Here is a 24,943-nt window from a genome sequence, read left to right as displayed (position 1 = left end):
TAGGCCAAAGACAAAAGCTCCGCGCTGTTAGTGGCACCAACCCGCAAGAGTGGCGGAGCATGACGTGGAGAAGAGAACTTGCGAGGAATATCGTTGGCACACGCTTATTCTCATGAAGAATTATGTTGCTGAGTATTTATTTATTTTTACGCACACTCAATATTCCTATTCACACGACACAGATGCCGAGATGGTGGTGAGGGAGTTTTTCACATGCCACAGCCAAACAGCTAGGATCTCATCCAGTTGGTGTCCACTGCACGACTGTTCAAGTTGTCCCTGCACCTCGCGGTGAGTTGAAGAGAGCCAAAAGTTTCCTCCCTGTGCAATTTCCCACATTGTTCATTTTACTCCCACCACATCGGCTATCCAGCTCCAAAATGTAAGAGATCTTCCAGGAACTTCTTCGCAATGAAAAAAAAAGTGTTTGCATAAAGTGTTAAGAAATTTTTAATAAATTGTAGCAAAATGCATGAGACCAGCAACCTTATAATCACCTATATGATCCTCCTTCTTCTCCTGGGACTTCTCTACATGCTATACGCAGGGGTCTTCTAAGATCATAGCAATATCCTGATGCTTAGAACATGTAAAACTCACCGACTCATCCCGTAATTCTTTCATCGCTATTCCATGGATAGTCCTACTCACTTCAAAATGAAAGAAAAAAAACTACAAAAAGGACAAAAAGTAAGTTTTCTTTATAAATAATTGGAATTTCACAGAAATAATAATAATACCTATATTATATTTATGGAAGTGGCTGAAATTCCTCTTTTTAACAAAAAAAAATAAAATAAGAATATTTTACAAAAATACTTTGCAACGCGTGACATTCATAGTCCTCATAGCAGTTTCACCAGAAAATCTTGCTTTTTCTCCCGCTCAAAAATAGTTACTTCATCCAGAGAAAACATAATATGAAAAATTGGCGTATTGCCGAGAAAAAGTGAAAAATTGTAATCAATCTTGTCTTTTTTTTGCCACATCCACCCACTCTATTAGAAATGATTGAAGCTCCCACAGAAAAAATGAAGAATAATTAATTAGAGTTATGTGTTTTGCCATTGGTGAGACGAATTAAGGTGCGGAATGTCTTCATTTCACATAAAGAGACCCAAGGAGTCAAAAGTGTCACGAAACTCTTCTAAATATTTCACTTTATAAATCAAAGGAGAATTCATCAAGAGCGAAATTCATGAATTGAAAACATTTCAGAAAAAATGTGAAATAATTAATTTAATTTACACTTCTATTTCACATTCATTGTTAATCTGTAGGTCATGGTATGTGTCTCATTGTATACAAGTAGCTATCAATTAAACTACTAAAATTGCTAGAGCTAATAAGTCCATATTTCTGCGATATTTAGTAATGTACCAAGGTTTTCTTCTACATAATGTAGGAATTAACACCTCTTTAAATCCATAATTACAACTTTATGCGGGCGGGGTATTTAAATGAGAGGGATTGTAGAAGAGTTAAAAAAAAAATAAGATCATTATCTTAATATATAAAGCTGAAAATGTTTGTTTGTCTGTCTGTGGCACATGAACTCCTCCGAAACGGCTGGGCCGATCTTGATGAAATTTGGTAGGGGGGTAGAGGGGGTCAATACGAGTTGCAAGCGCTATATGGGATTCCGCCCCAACCCCCCTTTATAGCGCCCCCACAGAAAAATTGATTTTTTCCCATTTTCTACCTGTTAAAGAGTCAGATAACGGGATTTTTTTATTTTAAAAATTTTTCGGGGTACCGTATTATTCATCCCCCTACTGATATACGCCCTATATTTATAGCTTAAAATAGTGTTTGCTCACACGTGATTGGGGGCTCGGGTTGACTAGTTAACAATAAAAGATAGGGGAATGAATGTAAAAAAAAATACAATGAAAATACAAGAACTGCGCAAAATGAATAAGTTAAAAATAAAAACCACAAAGTGATCATTGGTTGCAGACAGGATAGGTCATCGACTTACCGATCTACATATTTTGTGCGATCAATTTAATGTGTATACTAATTGTAATTAAAGAGTCAGAAAAAATGCAACACATTAATGAAAACAAATTCCTTCTCCTTGTATCTTCTTTTAAAAGAAAGTCTTTCGTTCTGCAAATAAATTCTTTTTAAGATATTTTTAATCTGAAAAGTGGAATTAAAAAAAAATGAAATTTCAATAAAAGAGAGCAACTCTTTTATAGATTTTTTTTTAATTATTTGGTATTATTTAAATTCAATGAGTGCAAAAAACAACGTCAATGAATGTCATCAATGGCCTTTGGATGCATTTTTCTTTTCTTTTATTGCATTATTTGGCCAAATTTATTTTTCTTTCATCAAGAAAATATATTTCATGATTTTTTTATTATCTCTTCGATCTCTTTCAAATGAATTGTTTAAATTTAAAAAGAGAACGAAATTTTGAGTTTAAAAATCCTTAAATAGCTCAAATTAATGTTATTTCATCAATATTATTTTTGACAAATTGTCCAAAGATTAATTTATTCAAATGTGTGTACAAGAATTTTTCATCAATCCCAAAGAGAAGATCAATCTCTTTACCATGTCAATCTTTATGTAAGCAAAGTCAATCATAACGCGTCCAGTTATAAGAGTTGGTATACCACAACGAGGATGGGTCAGTCTATGCGTTGTAATTTAATTTGTGAGTACTATTAGAGTAGGAATAGTCAATTTTTTGTAAAATTTAGCAATTTGACACATTAAAATGCTTATATCTTAAGTTCTATTAGACCTACAGAAATTTCTTGACTAGTTCTGGAAAGGTATTGAAATAAGCTATAATCTGACATATATTTCGAAACATTTCAAGGTCACCTCCAGAACACAAAATGGCGGATTTTTGTTCAACAAAAACAGTTTTTTGCACTTTTCGTCCTGAAGGAATGGTCCTAGAGGTTTCTGATGTTCTAGAAAGTTGTAGAGTTTTACAAAACCTTTAATTTGATACTAAATTGAGCAAAATCGGACAATCCGTTCAAGAGATATGGCTCTTAGAACTTTTCAAATTTAAGAATTTTTCAAATGGCTATATCTTCTAAACGGCGACATAGATTTTCTTCATTTTTGGACTGATGAAAGATATAAAGTCAGGCTACAACATATCAAAATTTAAAAGATTTGCCTAATGGGGATTCGGAGATATTGCCCCTTAAAGTTAGGCAATTTTTGTTTTTGTTTTTAGCGCATCTTGCGGATGTTTTAGAAACTTGAAATGTTCTAAACAGTTGTAGGGCTTCTCAATACCTTTCATTTGATACCAAGATGGTCAAAATCGGTCAAGCCGTTCTCGAGATATATCGAAAAAACACTTTTTGCTTTAGGCCGCCATATTTGCTAAACCGCTTGACCGATTTTGAAGTATGAATTGTTGATGAAAACGTCTCACTGAGCTCTACAACATACTAAAATTTCAGACCTCTAGCTATAAGGGAACTGGTTGATGGTGTTTCAAAATGGCGGACGGCGGCCATCTTGGATTTCGAAAATGCGAAAAAATGAAATTTTACACCCACATTTCTATAGAAAACTTCAAACCGGAAGTCTCTATCTGTTACCGTTCTCAAGCTATAAGGCAAAGTTTAGAGTCCCGGACGGCAGGCCGGACGGCAGGCCGGCAGGCCGGCCGGATCAAAAATTTTCCACCACCATTTTCGTAATGTGGGATGTCTAAAACGTGCTCATACCAAGTTTGAGCCCGATCTGAGGTGGTCGGTTTTTCCGACGATTACAATACTTGGTATGCCACGATTGTGGTATACCAACTAATTGAGGAGTTATGGGTGAGGAGTGTGGAATTGATGTGATTTCTAATGAAATTTATGAACTATGTGTCACACGCGAGGAGGAATCTTGGACAGGATGGCAGCAAAAATTCTTATTGGCCTCGGGGAAGCACAATTTATTTAGATGACGTGTGAAATTGAAAGAGATCGTCACAGAATACTATAAAGTATTTTTCATCCAGGCAGATTATGATTTAAAAATATCTGCACGGCAAAAAAATGCTGTCAATTGGAAGGGGGCTGGGTTGAGGGGAATACTGTGGCCAGTATATTATTTAGATGATGATGATGATGATGATCCCGATGGGTTGGAGGAGTGAGGCTCAAGGAGTGTGCCCTATATTCTGGATGCGCGTGTGAAAGCGACGGCGTGCAGACATTTTGCGCTACACTCCTCCGTGATGATCAGTGGGTGGATTTTGCCAGCAACGTCCGGGAACTCATCATATTTTTACGAGACGATCCAGTCATTATTCGGCAGCCAATTGAAACGGAACATTGTGTTCTGGTTCCCGGACAATTCGCGCTCCCGCAAATTGTTGCATTTTATTTTCTCGCGCGCGCCTCCATCGACTGTGAGTATCCTCGCGAACGTAGAGAACAGTAGGTGTATACTGTATACGATCATACCTTTTGAGTTTCGTACGATTCCTTTCAGGAGGAAAAATGAGTGAAACCAGGAATTTGATGACAACGTTCCTTATACTCACCATCCTTTTGCTGCTTTTATATATCTTTTACTCCAGTGTAGCATGAAGTCCATGTACACACCGTAATCTGTTTTTTTTCGGGTAATATTATTATGTCTCTATCGTTAAAGGTGCTTTTTTATATTAAATTTCTTTAAATCAAGCGCAGTGTTTTACAAAAAAAATTCTTGTGTCTGTGCGCATGTAATGTATGTTCATCTTTTATCCAGAAGAGTAGTAGATACATCATAAGAGAAACTAAATTTAGTCGAAAAGTGCAATATTATAGAAAATGATCTCAATGACTGCGCTGAAATTGTTCAGCATTGACGTCCAATATAATTGAAATATCCCAGATATTTTACTGAAGCATTTCCACATTTCCACTACATAATACTCAAGAGATGGAGATTCCTAACTTTAAACTCTCACAGCTTATGTTAAAATTTACGTAAATAATATATCTTTAAAGAGAAACAAATCTCAAGCAAACACTGTCGATGGATGGTAATGAAAACTCAATGATATAACGCAGAAATTATGCGGAGTTAGTATATCACAGTAACAATTTAAATCTAATGCGTTAATAATGAGACTCCTAGAAATGATTTTTTTCTTTTGCATGACAAACTAATAAATCAAAAAATAAGACGTAAAAGGTTTTACTAACATCTCTATTTACTTATTATTAGTATTTTAAATTTGTCGTTAGAATTACATTTTACTGCATAATTTATTTTCCCTTTTATTTTCTTTTACTTTAAGTAAAATCTAGAATTTTTTTTGCAATGAGTTTGATAGTTCTCTTGTGCGTTTGCTTTTACCTGGATTGTTTTATTCTAAGCTCATTCCCTCTTAGCATCGTCAAGATATTGAACTTTAAATTTTTTTAAAGCTAAAAGCAAAAATTTTTTCTGTTGAAAAAATTCTTGAATTTTTATACTTCAAGTAAATTCCGTGCAAGAAAAATTATTAATATATAAAAAAGATTATTTTACCTTATTTCATTTTAAATTTAAGGATTGAGGTTACTTCAAATAGAATTTTAGGGTATAAAATTTGAAGATTGGCTTTAAATTACTGGTCAAAAAAACAAATTCACTGTATTAAATGTAAGATTTTTTCTCAATGTGGAACTGAAGTCCCATTTAGCATATCATAATGGTCTTTCTTAACTCTATAATGAATTGTATTGCGATCGGTCAAGTTGTTCAAGAGGAATTTAATTCGAAACAAACACACAAACACTTGAGATATATTTATTTTTGGAATCCTGAGGTCATGCTCTGGTGAGGCTAAAAAAAATGCCAAATGCACACTGAAAAATAAATCATTTAAAATTAAAATAATAAATGATTAAACAAGGCTCTTAAGAATAATATATAATATTCATAAGCCATGCACCTATTGATTTTCGAATTTATTGAATTTCAAAAAATATTCTTTGATCTTAAATGTTGAAAGCAAATACATTTTTAAATAAAATTGGTCCTCTTAAAATAATACATATGAAAGAGAATTATTTGTGCGATATAAAGGCTGTATGAATTAACAGTTCCATTGATAATTCATTTTCTATATACAGAAAATAAAAAAAAGATTGTGAAAAGTATTGTGTTACTATGTAGATTTAAAAAGTTAAAAGTTCCACTCCATTTATTTTTCTCGGTTAAAGTAATGTATTAATATTGATGAAAACGTTTGATTAGTTAGCAATTTAATTTAGTGTTTCGTTACCGAAATTTAAAAATAAAAAACATCATCTTTTAATTGAATCCCTAAAAGATATTTAAAAAAAATAGTTGTTGGATAACGCTCAATTGTTCTTTAGTTGTGAATTCAATTTTGAACAAATGTTTTTTTTTAGTTGTAATTCATATAGAATAACAATATCTATCTTATTCTTCACAATCCTAATTGTTCTCTTCATCTTATACTTTAAACATGTCTTCAAAAGTTCTCTGTTATAAAAAAAAATAAGAGCAGTACCCCCCTTGTTTATCTCTAATACATTAAATAATTAAACAAAATAGTGCATAATGTGTGTTGTGTAATGCCAATGGTCTATAACGTCTTTAAAGTTTGGAAATTATCTTCGGTTTTATGAGTATAATATTTGCATTACACGTATGTATTTCATTTTCTCATCGACAGATTTAAATCATCGCAGCTGAATTCTCAATTGATGCTTCTTGAGTATCGTTAAAAAAAGCCACAAATCACGCGAAATGAGGTGCTCGTAAAAATTGTGGGTTTTTAGTGAGGCTGAATAATTAATAAAAAGTTTTGATGGATTTTTTCTTGCTTGAAAATGAAAAAGAGCGTGTATCTCATCTTCGTCTTAGCATTATATTTTTGAAAGTATTTAGACGCTTTTCCACCGAAAAGACTATAAAGAAATTATTGGGCGATCAAATGGGAGAAGAGAATCCCCTAAAAATATCTCTGGACACCGCATGGGGGTCTTCTTTTGCTTTTTGCGTATTTGTTGTTGTAAATTTTCCACCCACGCTGCTACATATTTTCGATTTTTCCTTTGCGTTTTTTGATATGAAAATGTTTTATTTTTAGATAAATTATTGTTTTCTCCTTTTAACCCATGGACGAAAAATCTCGTGTGCATACATACATTTAAAACGCCTGAGAATATTACGACTTTTTTCACATATATACATCTCCGTGAAAATATTGAGATGAATCACATGGTGCCCAAGACAGAGGTGGAATTTTTAGTTATTTATTTATTAGTTTTCAATTCAAGGTAATGCGTGCCATTGCAAATGCTCTTCGTTATGTCATCAGCGAAACTTTGCGTCACGATTGAGAGTTTCTAACGTATGAAAAGAATAGAATTATTTAAAATATATTACACTAGTCAACCCGAGCCCCCAATCACGTGTGAGCAAACTTCATTTTAAGCTATAAAAGGGGGGCGTGTATTAGTAGGGGGATGAATAATACGGTACCCCGAAAATTGTTAAAATAAAAAAATCCCGTTATCTGACCCTTCAGCAGGTAGAAAATGGAAAAAATCAATTTTTCTGTGGGGGCGCTATAAAGGGGGGTTGGAGCGGAATCCCATATAGCGCTTGCAACTCGTATTGACCCCCTCTACTCCCCTACCAAATTTCATCAAGATCGGCCCAGCCGTTTCGGAGGAGTTCATGTGCCACAGAAAAACAAACATTTCAGCTTTATATATTAAGATAACTAGTCAACCCGAGCCCCCAATCACGTGTGAGCAAACTCAATTTTAAGCTGTAAAAGGGGGACATTAGTAGGGGGGATGAATACTACGGTACCCCGAAAAATTCTTAAAATAAAAAAATCCCGTTATCTGACCCTTCAGCAGATAGAAAATGGGAAAAATCAATTTTTCTGTGGGGGCGCTATAAAGGGGGGTTGGTGCGGAATCCCATATAGCGCTTGCAACTCGTATTGACCCCCTCTACCTCCATACCAAATTTCATCAAGATCGGCCCAGCCGTTTCGGAGGAGTTCATGTGTCACAGACAGACAAACAAACATTTTTAGCTTTATATATTAAGATTACAAAGAGAATTGCAGCTGAAATACAACTATATTTGATTTGAAAAATGATATTAGTAGTATTTTTGCATATTTAATAATAATATGGTAATATAGGCAATAAAATGTATTACCTCTGATTTTCTATTTAAAAGATTGGGGAAAAAAGAAAAAAAATATAATTTTAAAATATACATAATACTTTTCAATTAGACTAAAACCTTTACGTTTCTTTTTATTTTCAGATGATGTAGTTGAAGGAGGGTGGGCGAAATTCGCCACTACTACCCATGGAAATGTCCAATCATCATCCTCATATTATTTATAATCAAGCACATTTACCAATTTTTTTTGCGACGTAATCCTCTAATACTCTGAAAAATTTGGTGATTTCGTACTAACAATTTGTGTCTAGAAACTTATCAAATCATACTTAACATTTTAATAACATTGAAACACCAATATTAATTCTATCCAAATTTGCTAAAATCAAACTTTTGAGAATAAAAAAAATTAATTAAAAATTATTTTTGGAACATGTAACTCATTTGCGGATCCTATCTTATGTATAAAAAAACATTTCTAAACAGCTAGATGCAGCATCTCACAACCATGTCAAAACGAATTATGTTGAATTTTTATTTGTTAATATATAATCTATATATGTTATCTTGTCATTAGGATAATTAAGGCATATTTTTAAAATATGTTAGTTATTTTTAGATCTTAGATTTTAAATTTTAAATATGGGAGACTCTTAGATTATCTTTACTTTTATTACTAAGAGAAACAAAAAAACATGTCACTTTTTTGGAGGGAAGAAAGAAAAAGAATGTTTAAGAAGCATTTAAGAAAAGGAATATATATACATATACAAGTATATTTTATAAGAATATTGTTTACATATTGCTAAGAGAAGCCAATAAAAATATAGCTATTTATTCTTATTGTATAAAAGAATAAAATGAGAAGTGATGAAAGAAGAGTTCTGTGTACGACGAAATTCATTATGAAAAACCTTTTTTTTTTTGAAAATTGAATTTCAAATAAAAGCGGCTTGATGTCTGAAATATTGTGGATGTTTATTTCAACTGGTTAATTTATAAATAGGTTTTATTAATCACAACAGGATCAACACAGTTTCTCTCCATTTTCTGTTCGTCATATCAATTAAAACGACGTAATTGTTTCAGTGTTGTCATCTCTCTTATGTTTCATTTGAGCATAGTAGTCTGCTGAGAGACTTGAATTCATCCTCGTGGCAATCATAAGTCTGACCCATTCAGGAACCATCTTCATGAAAGCATACTGAAAGTGAGAAAAGAATAATATTTTTATATTTCTCTTTTCGATAATACTGAACGAGTTTATCAATTTTAAATGAGACACATTAGGTATACATTAGAAAAAGTCCTTCAACACATTTAAAGAAATTATTCTGCTAGTTTTTCTCACTAACACATGGTATATATCAGTCAAGAAAAACATCACTTCATTCGCCTAAATCGAAAATTAAGAGAAATTTTCTTACTAGTGCTTTAACATGTCATAACAAATACATTAAAAATTGTAATGAAGATTGAAGGTTTTCAGAGAAAACGAAGCTTTCATTGCGTATCATACACAGAGTTAAAAAAAGACGATTGGGAAGTTGATAGGAAATTTTTAAATAAACATACACATTTAGTTTTAGACTTCTTTTCTTTTTGCTTTGACCTGCATAATTTTAATATTTCATGGCAAATTGTAGATACAGGAAACATCTGTTTTTTTTAAATTTAAACACTATTGTGCTTGAATCACATAGAGAAATGAAACAGAAATTGAACAGGTAAATACAATAGATGATGAATAACAGATTAATAAAAAAATGCAACGTAAAAAAAACTTTTTTTGAAGAATAAATACTTCAAAATCTTCCTTCATTAGCGAGTATGTTATAGTTATTTGAAAATTAAAATATTTGCATATGTAAAACACGCAAAATAATTAAAAATATACCTGAACCGCATGGGACCAATATCCTGTTGTCTGATCTGTCTTTCCTAAAGTGAAGACCATACTTCGTGTGTACATTTCGACATTGGGAACCATGATATTACTGGACATGAGTCTCTCGGAATATTGATTCATCTTTGTGACAACAAACATTGGAGAGACTAGCTGTACTGTGATTCCATACGGCGCCAATTCATTACGGATGGCTAGAGAGAAGTTTCGCACATAAGCCTGAAAAGATTAAACAATAACTTTATAAATCAACTCAAATAATCTATTTCCATATATAGAAAAAATTAATATAGTGCTTTATAGTACATAATTTTCTTGATAGTTCTGATGGAATGCGTTGCTCTTAGCAAATATTGTGAATTTTCTTATATTTCTTGTAAGTATTGTGTACAATAATATTTAATCAATATACTTTTTTTCAAATATATATTAATGTTCAATTAAGCCTTTAATCCTAATTAATAGGCATACAATTAAAACAGAAACAGAAAAATTACTAAAATGATTATGTTTTCCGCCAAGATTTCTAACTGATTCTGAAGTTATCGTTGGCGGCCACAAAAATTGTTTGTTGCAATAACTTAAATTGAACTGGTTTTCAGTAAATATTGATCGTCTATTTTCTTTGGATGTTGTCCAACATATTTGAATAACAAACAATGTGAAAATTCATTTTTTTTTAATTCGAAGCCTCATCTATATTTTTTCACATGTTTTCTGTTTAGCCCATTAAGTTCCCTCCGAAAATCTCAAGTAGGTATATAATATAATGCAAATATCATGCGATAATTTTGAAAATTTCATAAAGAACTTGGCACAGGGTTTCGCATACATTTTTGTTGAAGGATTTTTTTGGTTAAAGAAGTTACCTTGGTTGCTCCGTAGACAGCCATATACGGCATAGGTTGCAATTCACTACCAGATGATATATTAACGATGGCACCCTTTCGCCGGTCCACCATACCGCGGAGCAAAAGACGTGTCATCATCGTCACAGCACCACAATTGATATTCACCATATCCCACAGAAGATCCTCCGGTATATGGCCAATGTTATCAGGACCGTCGTACATGCGACCCACATTGTTAACTACAAGAATAAATTATAAGTGTTTAATTTCACAGTAATAGATTATAGATTCAATTTGCCCCAAATCGTAAATGAATTTTTTCTTTAGATAAAAAGGCACAATAAGATTAAAAATAAAAATATAGCATGGATGGAACAGTATAAAGCGAAAGAACGGTAAGTAAAACTTACGGGCTGTGATTCTTTCTTTGTCAGTGAAATGTGAAGATGACTGAAAATTGAGGATGAGCAAATTTTGAGGAGAGACTTACTCGCGAGCCGAATCACAGCCAACGCGCAGAAATTTTGAAGAAATCCTTAATCGTGGTGGGCGTTGGCTGTGATTCGGCTCACGAGTAAGTCTCTCCTCAAAATTTGCTCATCCTCAATTTTCAGTCATCTTCACATTTCACTGACAAAGAAAGAATCACAGCCCGTAAGTTTTACTTACCGTTCTTTCGCTTTATACTGTTCCATCCATGCTATATTTTTATTTAATATTTATCTTTGCATTTTTATATGTATATATAATGTGTATATCTATGCATTTATATATATTTTACTTTACTTTTTATATATGTATATATAAAACGCCCCGCTTCGCGGGGCGTTGGTCTTATGCAACTCAAGATATGACATGTTAACTTTAAAACGCGATATCTCCGGAACGGCTACATAGATTTTCTTCATTTTTGGCATGGAGCTAGATAATATAGTCAACTATAACATATCAAAATTTGAAGCAATTCTATAAAGCGGTGCTCGAGATATTCATCGAAAACTCATCGAAAATTTTGTTTTCGATTTTAGCGCTACTTGCGGTCATTTTTTGAACTTGCAATGTTCCGAGCAGTTGTAGGGCTCATTAATATCTTTCATTTGAGCCCGAGTTGATCAAAATCGGTCAAGCCGTTCTCGAGTTATGGTCGATTTTCGATGAAAAATTGTCACGGCCATATTGACTAAACGGCTTGGCCGATTTTCGAAAATGAAGTATCGTTGGAAAGGTCTTGATGGCCCCTACAACATATCAAAATTTCAGACCTCTAGCTATAACAGGGGCTGAGATATAGCCAAAACAAAATTTAACAGTTATTCAAAATGGCGGACGGAGGGGAGGGGGGGTGGATTTGACTTCATAATCGTATGTCTTCCACCCGATATATGAACTTTGCCGTTGACCGCAAGTCTCTATCTATTACCGTTCTCTTGCAATATAGCGTTATATTCCGGCCGGACGGCCGGACGGACGGCCGGACGGACGGACGGACGGACGGACGGCCGGCCGGAAAGATTTTTGGCGCCACCATTTTTTGGAATGTAGGGACCCTAATTCGTGCTTATCCCAAGTTTGAGCCCGATCTGACGACTTTGCATTTTTGAGTGTACACAGAAGCTGTGCTTCTTTTAAGAAAGAATCACAGCTAATATTCCACCGATTACATAACGTAAATAATTGAAATAATTCTTATACAAAACTTGAGTCCAATTTGTGATCGGTTTTCCAGACTTTGCCTTTTATTTTTAATTGATTGTTAGAAAAAAAAATTAATTGAAATAATATGAGTTAAACAAGTGAATATTTCCCAACAATCATAATAATTTGTTAAATTACAACTGGAAGTCTCACAACTCACATTTTACAATCAATGGTAGCTAATGCTAAGGCGTCATTAAAATCATCTATTCGTTTAAAATTTTAATTATCGTATGGTAAAATTTTTCTTATCAAAAAATAAAAACCCACTTACCCAGAATTCCTACGGGTATACCCCTCAGTTCCTCCTCGATACGAGGATAAATATCACGACCTTTGCTGAAATCTGCGGCAATCCATTTAGTTTTAACATGAAACTCCTGCTCTATTTCATTTGCCACCTCTACCAGTTTCTTCTCTGTCCTCGAAATTAAAACAACGTTTATGCCTCTGCTGGCCAACTCGCGGGCATATTGTTTCCCAATTCCATCCGTTGAACCTGTGATCACTATGAGAAATAAAAAAAAAATGTAAGCAAGATATAATCCATTTTACATATACTCTATGTTGGATAAACTACGTTTAACGTGACCTTATTTGTATGTACTATTTTTTACGAAAGAAGTGATTTAGCTATTGTTGTAATAATTGCCATTGAACAAAGCATTGGGCAGTGTTGTGTGAAGAGGATATGCAATTTTGCTACACACTGACCTTAACCGTCGTGTGGAAAAAAGCAAAGAAAAAGATGCCATATCTTTCACTTCAATACACAACATTAGTCTAGTCATGAAATTTTTTGTGGCACACGCGTATGCTTCTGATTTGTTTACTGAACAAGGTTATTACTATTTGATATTATTATCTGTATAATATGAATTTGTCTTCCTTTATGGGAATAAGTTCTGTGGATCTCTAAAAGCTTAAAGCTGGAAGATCGCATTCAAATTTTGTATGAATATAAATTGAATACAAAAGCAAAAGTAAAGCTAAAAATCATTGATCCATTTTTTTCAACCCTTATTATGTTGAAGTATATTCGTCTTGTCTTAAAATAAAATTGATTTGAGATTTTTTTTGATCTCGCACTTTTTTACACAAGAGTTCCCAACAACGTGTCTTTATTCATGATGCCCTGCCAAGTATCTTAAGCACCTCTATAGGTAAAAGACGTAAATTTTTTTTGTATTAATACAACTCGCTATATCAATGACAATAAAGTCTGAAAGCTCTAAAAGAGATTTGCAAATTCTGCCATCATAGGAATGTAGCAGAAATGCGCAAAAAAGTACATAAAATCAGTTAAGAAACCTTGTAAATGAAATAAAATTTTTATATTTTTTGACACTGTTTCTCAGATTTCTCAACATATTAGTCTAATATATTGTGGCGCCCCGAATAGGGGGGCACCACAAGGTGGCTCTGGTCAACTCCCCCAGTAACCTCCACCCTCGTCCTCGAACTAACCCAAGAGCACTTTGAGCTTGCAGCCATACCCGCACAAGGCTGAGCTCCGACTGACTCTACTCTCATCATCCCCTCTTTACTACTCTCACATAATTACTCTCTCAGTGCTCTCCTATATTCTCTTGAGGATTCTCGTACTCTCTCTCTCACCTATTTGAGGGTTTGTAACCTGGGGGCAGAAGCCGTTGCCGAGGGAAGGGCAGCCGTTACAGTTACCGCCAATCTAAGGGTACTCACTCTATGAGCTAGGTTAATATTCGCTGGATAGTGAGTCGGGTGCTACAATATATTACACAGTAAATGTACAAAAGAAATATGGAGAACAGTGGAATGATATTGAGCCACAGCATAAAATCATTTTTGTAATCCATTAAAAAAATACTATTATAAAATTTTTTGATAGCTTCACTTTGACCATAAAGATTTTTCGTTTTTTTTTCTAATGTTTTCTATTACAAATAGCTCTCTTTTTAAAGACATAAATTAAATAATCGGTTTGATATGTAAAAAAAAAAGTTTTTAGAAAGTATTATTTGAATTCACTAAAATCAAGTTAAAAAAACAAATGAAATAATTTATATAAAAATATGAAGATATGGAATGCATTTCAAATAATTTATATAACATTTAGTTTATATTACATAACACAATAAGAAAAGAAAACAATAAAATAATTTATTTTTATGAATTTAATTAAATAAAGTGTAAGAGAATATTATTGCACATTAAGGTTGCGTGTGTAGTAAATTTGGTGTCATGCAATCAAATTAAAAGATTTTAAGTTCCTAAAACCCTTACATCAGAATCGCACAAAAAGTTTATTCTAATCTTATACAGAGAAAATTTTTAAACGTATTACACATAATCTGTATATTGAAACATGCTCTTTAATAAATTCCAAGAGAAACTTCATGATCGAATGAATTCTCGATATTTTGCAGCACAACTAATAATTAAAACATTTAATATACACAATTCTGTAAACTTCCCATGAAAATTTTTCTTTATTGACGAAACCACATGGAAAAAGAATGAAAAAAATACAATAAATCCTTGAATTAACTGCACAAATGGTAGTTGCAAAATAATTGTATTTAATGTCACATAAAAAGTTCAATTTCAAAGAATGGATTGTTAGGAAATTTACATAGACAAAATTATAAATTATGCTTGACTTCTCATGATCGAGCAAGCCAATTAGTGGGTATCAATAAACTCCGTGCACTAACTATTAGAAATTACAAGTGATTTTATTTTATGTACCTATATTAAGAACTGGAAGTGATGGTATGCAATAAGCTCATCGGTTGTGTGATGTTTAATGCTCGAAGGTTGAACGTGAACTGATTTATTTCAACTATGTTTCATGTTACAAGTATGTTACATTTTCTCCCCTTTTAGGGTTTAATTCATTTTGACAAAATATTTCATTCTTTATAGTTTATCCTTGGTTTATCGCGGAGCCTTGCGCTTCGTCGCGGTAGAGGTACCTCAGGGGTAGATTTCATTGGGCTGTAGAAAACATCGTCTTCACTGGAATGTTCCGAAGTATTCTCATTGACTTCATCATTCCTATCGGGAACATCGGGAATAATCCAGCGTCGATGATATTTCTTCAACTGATCCCGATGGCACTTGATCGTAGCACCCTCCACATTTATCATATACACGACTTTTGAAATTCTCTTTACAACACATCCTCTTCTCCATTCTTCTCCTGTGTAGTATAGCACCTGATCACCCTTCATGAATGGCTTCTTCGATGGCGCATTTCTCCCCTCACTTCCCCCCGCATTTTCTGGAACTTCCTTAAGCTTCCGGTGTCTCACTGGGACTTCCTTCGTGTTGGGATTTAGGACGTGTAAGAGCGTCCGTGGTGAATATTGGAGAAGTCTCTGCAAAGGAGAGAGACCATGCTCCGTCGTGGGCGTGGTGTTGTGTCTGAAACAGAGATTTTCGAGATTAACTTTCAACGATACTCCTTTACATTTCTCATCTCTTAGATATTTCTTCAAGGCAATTTTGATCGTTTTGACATTACGTTCTGCAAGACCATTGGATGGTGGATGGTAAGGTGGTGAAGTAACTTGCTCAATGCCATTCTCTTGCAAAAACTTTTTAAACAATTTTGATGTGAAGGGTGGCCCATTATCGCTTACCAGCTTTTCTGGCAAACCGAAAATCATAAAACATTTTCTCAACACCTTAATGACCGACAGCGCATCCGTGCTGGACATTAATTCCACTTGAACAAATTGTGAGTGCTCATCTACTAGGAGGAAAAAGGTTTTCCCGTTCAAATGGAAAAAATCAACATGAACTCTTGCAAAAGGCTTGTTTGACTTGACCCATGGAGTAATGTTTAGATTTCTCGGCCTAGGAGCAAGTTCCTGGCATACTTCGCAACTTCGCACTCGGTTTTCTATATCAGAATCGATTTTTGGCCACCAACAGCAGCTTCTCGCCAAAGCTTTAACGCGCACTATACCCTCGTGTCCCGCATGCAACAACTCTAGAATTGGCTCTCTTAGCGCCTCAGGAATCAACGCACGGTTCCCGTAATACACGATTCCCTTCTTAACGTGCAGAGATGATTTAACTCTTGCGAAGGGTCTCATTCGATCGGGGCAATTTTGCGGAAATCCATTTGTGATGCAATGGATAAGTTCTTGTATAATGCGATCTTTCTGTGATGCTTGCTGAACCTCTTTTTCTGACACGGGCAAATCCCCAACGACATCACAAAAATTAACCATGTCATCAACTATTCCTGTCTCTATCTTTTGTGGGAATCGAGACAAAAAATCAGCATTTGCGTTATCCGAACCCTTTCTATGTACGATTTTTAGATCATACATGCCCAACAAAAGTGACCAACGAGCAATTCGCGCCGTGGCCACTGCATTTGATCTCTTTAGCTTCCCAAACAACTCACGAAGGCTCGAGTGGTCTGTGTAGACGGTGACTTCTCTTCCATAAATAAATTTATGGAATTTTCGGATAGCAAAAACCAAGCTCAAGGCTTCTCTTTCCACAATGGAATAATTCTTCTCGGCTGGTGAAAGCGAACTTGACGCAAACTCGATTGGTATCTCTTCTCCCTCTATTTCGTGAGCAAGCACTGCTCCGACGCCAACTCCAGAGGCATCCACACTAATAACCAATGGCAAGTCGCTTCTGTAATGTGTTAGTAGAGTCTCCTCACACAGCCATGATTTGCTATCCTGAAAAACTCTCTCATGATCATCCGTCCACACAAACGCACTACCCTTCTTGAGCAGGGAATACAAGACGGATAATCGACTGGATAGGTTAGGTATAAATCGCCCATAGAAGTTCAGCAAACCCAAGTACGACCGCAACTCCGTCACATTCTTCGGTGAATCCGCGTTTTTAATGAACTCAAGTTTGCTCTTTAGAGGCTTTATTCCATTGCCTGACAGACTATGTCCCAAATATTCAATCTCTGTCTTAAAAAATGAGCATTTACTTTTGTTTGCTTTGACGTTAAACTTCCTCAACCGATTTAGAACCCTGCGCAAGAGTTTCTCACACTCTTTAACATCCTTACCCCCAATGAGGATGTCATCGATGTAACAGGTCACCTGCGGTATTCCCTCCAAGATACGCTCCATTGTACTCTGGAATATTGCCGGGCTTGAATTCAAGCCATACACCAACCGCGTATATTGGAACAAACCCCAATGAGTATTTATCGTAAGAAGCTCACGCGATTCTGGTGCCAACAACAATTGTTGATATGCCCCTGCGAGGTCCAAAACGCAGAATACTGAACACCCCGTCAGACTTAAAAAACATTCATCAATGCGCGGCAATGGATAATGGGCCAACTCCACAAAATTATTCACCGAGACTTTGCAATCTACGCAAAGACGTAGACTTCCATTCTTCTTCTTTACCACCACCATGGGTGAAGCCCATTTTGCATATTGTACTGGTACGAGTATCCCGGTGTCGACCAATCTCTTCAATTCTTGCTCTACCTCTTTCCGTATTCCATAAGGAACTGAATACGGTTTGTGGAAAACCGGAGTTGCATCCGGCTTAAGTACAACACTTGCGGAAAATTCTTTGATTGGACTGCAGTCCGTAACGTCAAAAACGTCCTCAAATTCTTTCACAATGGATTTCTTCATCTGCTGACTACTTGATTTAATCTGCGAAATCTCATTGTTTTCCTGAAGGGAAAATGCTTCACGCCAATGAGGGAAAAATACTGCCAACCAATTTCTCCCTAGTAGAGGGGTAAATCTTCGATTTCCATCCACAACCACCAAGGGCACGCGTCTAATTCGACTTTTCTTACCACCCCTGAACTTTACGGAAACCATCATCTCTCCCAAAATTTCAAGACTGTGCCCGGACACCACTTTAAGATTTAGTGACAATGGCCTAAGGGGAAAGTCACTGAAAAATTCGTGATAATCATCCGCATGCATGACTGAAACGCACGCGCCACTATCTATCTCCATCTTGATTTTCTTGTGCTCTATTTTCATTGAAACCAATTCAGGTTTCTCATTCTCAATATTCCCCAAAGTTAGGTTACATACCTCATATCCAATACTTACGGATTCTCCAACGTTTGCACTCACCAACGGCGGCGGTTGAAACTTAGCCTCTCGAATTACAGATCCGAGCCTCAAATTTTGTACTTTCTCTCCCATGCGATCGGAATCGTAGCTGCTTTCCGTTGAGATTTCATCATCTGAATCCTGTATTGCCCGCAAGTGACGTTTATTCGCCCTTTCACCGCGTCGTTCTCGCTTTGACTTTTTTCCCACAGTGCACTCCGCAGCCACGTGATTCCCCCAGTTTCCACATCGGAAACACTTGATCGGGGATCGATTCCTTCTCTTTGAAGCCCTCCGGTCAGTACTTTCATCTCGTTGTCTGTACTCCCGGAGTTTTGAGTCACTGAAATTTCCTCTCTTTGAGTTTCCATTGCCTCCGTGACTCTTCCCTTTCGGTGCAAAGTTTTTCTCCTTCTGACTCGATTTCTTAATGGCCGCCACTGTTTTCGCAGGCTTCATCATTTTAACGTTCTCTTCCGACAACTCCATCGCTATAGCCAGTTTGAGCGTTTGATCAAAGTTCTTGTCCTCATCCAGCAGTCTCGCTTGAATTCTTGATGAACGTACTCCGCAAACTAGCTTGTCACGCAAAGCTTCTTTCAAGAATTGCCCAAACTTACACGAACTTGCCAAAAGTTGCAATTCACTCACGTAGTCCGTGATCGATTCACCTTCTTCCTGTTTTCTCCCATAGAATTTAAAACGCTCCGCCGTGACACTCTTCTTTGGCATAAACTTCTCCTTCAGGATGTCTTTCATTTGTTTGTACGTCAAACTAGTCACAGGATCTGGCTGAATTGCTGCTTTTAGCTTTTTCACGCATGCATTTCCCACAAAGAAAATGAACGCCGAACATTTCTTAGAATCTTCCGCGACGCCATTAAACGCCAACAGATGATCCATACGCTCCAAATAGTCCTCAAAATCATTCCCTTCCTCTGGTACGAAAGGCTCAATCGTCCCAAAAAACGATCCTCCAGGCCCTCCTATGGGGGCCTCGCGTGCCGTCCGTGGCACCGCACCACCTTGCTCCGCACGTTCTACACTCATTCTTCACACACGCGGTACAGAAAAAAAAATCCCGTCGTCGCCAATATTGTGATGTTTAATGCTCGAAGGTTGAACGTGAACTGATTTATTTCAACTATGTTTCATGTTACAAGTATGTTACAGGTTGATTTATCAAACAAATTTGTAAAATGTCTTAAAACTGGAATACCAATTTTTTTAGTGTCAAACTTTAAGTGAAAAATTGATATTTCGTGTTTTTTTTCTGCATCAATTTTTTTTACAAATTCAGTATATATACTTTTGTTATTTGTTACCTTTAAATATTATAGAACTAAAAGGAAAACATTAAATTATAATATTTAGGTATTAAATAAATGTTCTAACTTTAACTAATATTAAAGGTGCACTAAAGCACAGGAAGATCTCTTGAATAAGTATTAAATATCGTAAAAAGTTCTTCTTCTCATCATACGCTTATTTTTTTTTAATCTGAATTCAGTATTAATGTACTGGTAAGCTGACCAAGCTTACGAGAGCTGTGTTTCTTTCAGTGTACCAATTTTGTGAGAGCAAACTAGAACGCAAATTCATTCAAATACGCGCAAAGTCGGGAAAAGTTGAAAAGTCATCCCGCAAGAAATCTTTAAAACGCCATATCTCGGGAACGGCTCCATAGATTTTCGAGTTTGAGCTATCGTTGGAAAGGTCTTAACCTCAACTATCATATATTAAAATATGAAGTCAATCGATAATAGCATTTTCGAAATATTCGAGTTCGAAATTTTCGAAAATTTTTATTTTGACTTTAGCGCCTCTCGCGGTCATTTTTCGAAGTTGCAATGTTCTAGACATTTGTAGAGCTTCACGAAACCTTTCATTTGCGCTTGAGTTGATTAAAATCGGACTTGTAGAACCTGAGATATGACATGCCAACTTTGGAAGGCTATATCTCGAGAACGGCGACATAGATTTTCTTCATTTTTGGCATGGAGCTAGATAATATAGTCAGCTATAACATATCAAAAAATGAAGCAAATCGATAATGGCGTTTTCGAGATATTAATCGAAAACTCATCGAAAATTTTGTTTTTGATTTTTGGCCCCCTAGCGGTCACTTTTGAAACTTCGGATGTTCTGGAGAGTTGTAGGGTTTGTTGAGATCTTTCATTTGACCCCGGGTTGATCAAAATCGGTCAAGCCGTTTACGAGTTATGGTCGATTTTCGATGAAAAATTGTGGCAGCCATATTGGCTAAACGGCTTGACCGATTTTCGAAAATGAGGTATCGTTGGAAAGCTCTTGATGGCCCCTACAATATATCAAAATTTCAGATTTTTAGCTATTACAGGGGCTGAGATATAGCGAAAACAAAATTTTGAGGTTATTCAAAATGGCGGACGCGGGGGTGGGGGGTAAAATTTGACGTCATAATCTGACGTCTTCCAGTCGACTTTTAAACTTTGCCGTTTACCGCAAGTCTCTATCTATTACCGTTCTCTTGTAATTTAGCAAAAGGTTCCGGACGGACGGACGGACGGACGGCCGGCCGGCCGGCCGGCCGGCCGGAAAAAATTTTTTGGCGCATACGTTTTTTGGAATGTGGGGACCCTAATTCGTGCTCATCCCAAGTTTGAGCCCGATCTGACGACTTTCGATTTTGCTCGGTACACAAAAGCTGTGTCTGAAAGAAACACAGCTAAAAAATATATAGCAGACTAAACTTCCCATGGAATAAGAATTGCATAATGAAAATCCAATCTTTGTGGCTTCCGATGTTGCAGTGTGCAGACGAAGACTTTCGAAAATATCATACTTTGTATGTATAATTGTATGTATAAAACAACGATAAAATACCAACCTGAACGACCATTCCCCCTTCTTGATCAACGTGCTGAACTCGCTTTATTATCCGTTTGCCTTGAAATAATTTTTGTTGTTTTGTAAAAATTTCTGCATCACTACTCTAAGATAAATCTGTGAATGACGGCGAGGGAAATGCGCTTAAATAGTCAACAAGTTACTCGTGTCTTTCAGATATCTACTTATTGCATAATATTTCGAGAGTCGTCACATTCGTGCGGTAGAAACCACCCATCATGGTACAAACAAGACAAACAACTATCCAAACGAGGTAAATTATGTTAGAATGACAAAAGTTTCTTTTTGCTGCGATTCTTCAAAGACCAAAACTACTTTAGTTGAAATGGCAAAAATTAATATTGCCTGATTGAACTCAGACTAGGTATAAACTACATACATACTCAAGATGGAGCATTAAATGACAAATAAAATTATTTCAGAAAAACATAAAGAATTTACCGAAAATACACAAATGAATTTCATGCAAAGAAATCAATTTAATCAATAATAAAAAAAATCCTTACAAACATAATAAAGGATACAATTGAAACATACAGTGTATTCTTTATACACAAAACCAATCATTAGAGGGTGGTTTTCCTTTTTTTGTTGATTATGTCTCATCTTCCAATGATGTCATGAGATCTTTAAAAACAGAGCATAGAAAATAATATTAATTTAAATTGGAAAAAAATATTTTTGCAGTACTTTAATCTAGAAAAAAAGTTAAAAAATTGTTTTTCAAAAAAAATAACCAATCTAGGTATATAATAAAGAAAGGTCTGTTTGTTGGTAATCTTCCGTCGTGTTCGGCTATACAAATCCACACCGTTTGACCGATCGCGATGAAATTTGGTACAGAGGCTCCTTATAACAGGCGGTTTCGATTCGCCGTATTCTTTTTCCCCCCAAAGCCCCCGTTCAGGTAGCCCCCATATAAAAGTCATGCATTTTTTGCGAATTTTTGAATTTGGCGCCGGAAATGTTGTATGCAATGATTTCTTCTCCTTGCAAATTTTTCTTTTGGGTTTGATGAATGGCCCCAATCTACTTATAAACCATCACATTCTCTTTTTCTCTAAAATTTGACAATTTACCTCGAACCATATATACATAAATCTACGATTCTTTTTTTTCTTTTGCAGTTTTTAATAAAATTATGTCCTGATTTTCTTTGCTGGGTGCGTATATTTAATCAACTAATAAAGGTTAAACGGTACAAACCATAATAAACTCCACTGCGACAAGCTTTTTTTTAACGAACAAGAAAAAAATATATTGAAAGCAATTATTACCGCTAAATAAGTTTCTCAACTGCGACATTGATACTTACTCTTTATATGTGTGTGGGAAATTATGCAAGACAAACTTAATCCATCAACCACCATTCACACTGACAAGTCAAAATATAACGTGAGGTTAACTCTACTTAAATGAAAGGAAACTTAACGTTTTTTTTTTTATGTTCCTTATTTATTTAATTAATTTGAATGCATTAATTTTTTTCCTGAGAAGGAACGCAAAATATTGAAGAGAGTCTTTAAATTTATTTGTTTTGTTAAAGTGGGTTGGGTATATTTTAATAAACATGGAGGAAATTATATGTAGGGGAACGTGACTCATTAAGGGAATTAAATAAATTTTAAAATCATCATCTTGCCCTATGTTATCTAGGAAATATTCTGACTTACTACTAGCCTTAAGACCACTTTACTTTACTTTGATAATAAATGCATTTTCCAGCGCTCCTGAAACATTTTGCATGATCCACTATGCTTCAATCGTTTTTATTTTTAATTTCGATATGGACATAGCATTATTATTTTGTAAATAATATACAACAATAATATAATATACTTGCAATTGAATTCAAACTTGACCTAAATTATTGTGTATCCTATAAAAACAAACACACACAAAAATTGTGTAACAATTAACATTTACCTGCCCAATTCCCAAATTTTTCTGCAATTGTTTGGTTTTCCTGTGGCAGGAAGTACGGTGTAAGAATTGCTTTTAGAATAAGCACCAGTGACCTAAGATTGTCGTAACTCCAGCTTATGATAGCCCAAATGCCAGCAATTGATAGCAGTATCACTATCACCACATACACATTTAAAGAGAGGGAATTGATAAAACTCTGAAACATCTTATCGCATAAATGTACACAGAGATGGGGATCGTTTGAGTTTTCTTTTATCGCAAATCAACAACACTTGCCACTTTCTTATGAATTTAAATTTATATATTTTAAAATTGAAGAAATATTTATATTTCTAACTGAATGTCAATAAAAAGAGAATTTTATTTAGAAAGCTTCCTATTGTATTGAGGAATTCTTTCGCTCACTTATTCTTGCCTTGTCACTGAGAAGAAACTTAACTAAAAAAAATTACGTTATCGATTACACTTGCAAATGTATAATTAAATAGAGAACATACTCTACGTCACATCACACTATTTCACTATCCCATTAAAGAAGTACATAATTATCTGACGCACTTTTCACGACGGAGAGACCACTCAGCAGTCTTCTCCAGTCTCAATGTGTGATACAACTAACGCAGTTCGTCTGAAAATAGTCATAAATCGAGGCACACAAGTATGAGAAACTGACCCCCACCAATATTATCGATTGTACCTCCAGGAAACTGGGTGTTTCCTCTTAAAGTAGCTTAACTAGAAAATTTACGTTGCAACTACTGATATAGGTTTTCGCACAATAGGTTTTCTATTATTCTCTAAATATTTGAATATGTAAAGAAAATAAAATTCTATCAAAAAATTAAAATACTGTAGCATGAAGCACCCTGTAATACAAAACTTTCACTTTACCACCACCAAATTGCTATACAAGCTTTTTAACCAAGTCGTGCTTGTTTAATATTCATAATCCCATTCACATAATGTCTTGTGCGTAATACGAGCTGAAAAGTTCGTGTTGACACTTTACTACACCCCCTCACAACTGATGAGCTCTTTTTAATTTTTTTTTATTAATTTTTATGCAAACACCGCGTAATACATACCTAATTGTGTGCAACTTCTTAAATTTCACAACTCGAGAATCTATCAAATTAGCATTTTGCGCTAGTTATTACGCGAATGAATGAATATCAATGCTAATATTGTTTTCTTTCTCGCTCTCACTTATCTTTATCCAGTACTGAACTGAGGTTAATTCATAAAATACATCAAATATTTACACATGACTATAGCTTACATATTGTACATAAAATGTATATATGAAATACCTAATTAATCCAATAAATTAGAATGAGTTCAATTTGATTATAAATAAAGAAAAAAATGTACTAAAGTTCACAGAAATTATTTTTCTGCAATTTAGGCGTGAAAAAACACAAAATTTGAATATGTAACACATTGCCAAACATATGTAGTACATAGTTAGATTTCTCCGCAATGTA

The 24,943-nt window shown here is 34.9% G+C and overlaps 1 protein-coding gene and 1 long non-coding RNA gene across 2 annotated transcripts; one reads left to right on the top strand and one right to left on the bottom strand.

Annotated features, from left to right (window-relative positions):
- The first annotated feature begins 157 nt into the window (after positions 1–157).
- On the top strand, positions 158–9,096 carry LOC129789498 (uncharacterized). The gene is made up of 3 exons (XR_008750449.1): positions 158–382; positions 465–690; positions 8,272–9,096. It is a non-coding gene; the product is annotated as an uncharacterized LOC129789498 (long non-coding RNA).
- LOC129789413 (inactive hydroxysteroid dehydrogenase-like protein 1) lies at positions 9,088–24,084 on the bottom strand. The gene is made up of 5 exons (XM_055826221.1): positions 23,460–24,084; positions 12,857–13,090; positions 10,906–11,126; positions 10,028–10,255; positions 9,088–9,334 (listed from the first exon to the last, which is right to left on the bottom strand). Exons 1-5 carry the CDS (start codon positions 23,662–23,664, stop codon positions 9,197–9,199), a joined length of 1,026 nt encoding a protein of 341 aa, XP_055682196.1. The 5' UTR covers positions 23,665–24,084; the 3' UTR covers positions 9,088–9,196.
- Positions 24,085–24,943: the final 859 nt, after the last annotated feature.

Source organism: Lutzomyia longipalpis, chromosome 2 (assembly GCF_024334085.1).
Source record: "Lutzomyia longipalpis isolate SR_M1_2022 chromosome 2, ASM2433408v1".
Taxonomy (NCBI): Eukaryota; Metazoa; Arthropoda; class Insecta; order Diptera; family Psychodidae; genus Lutzomyia; species Lutzomyia longipalpis.
The sequence above is the reverse complement of the archived record's forward strand: the minus strand, read 5'-3'. Positions and strand labels throughout refer to the sequence as shown.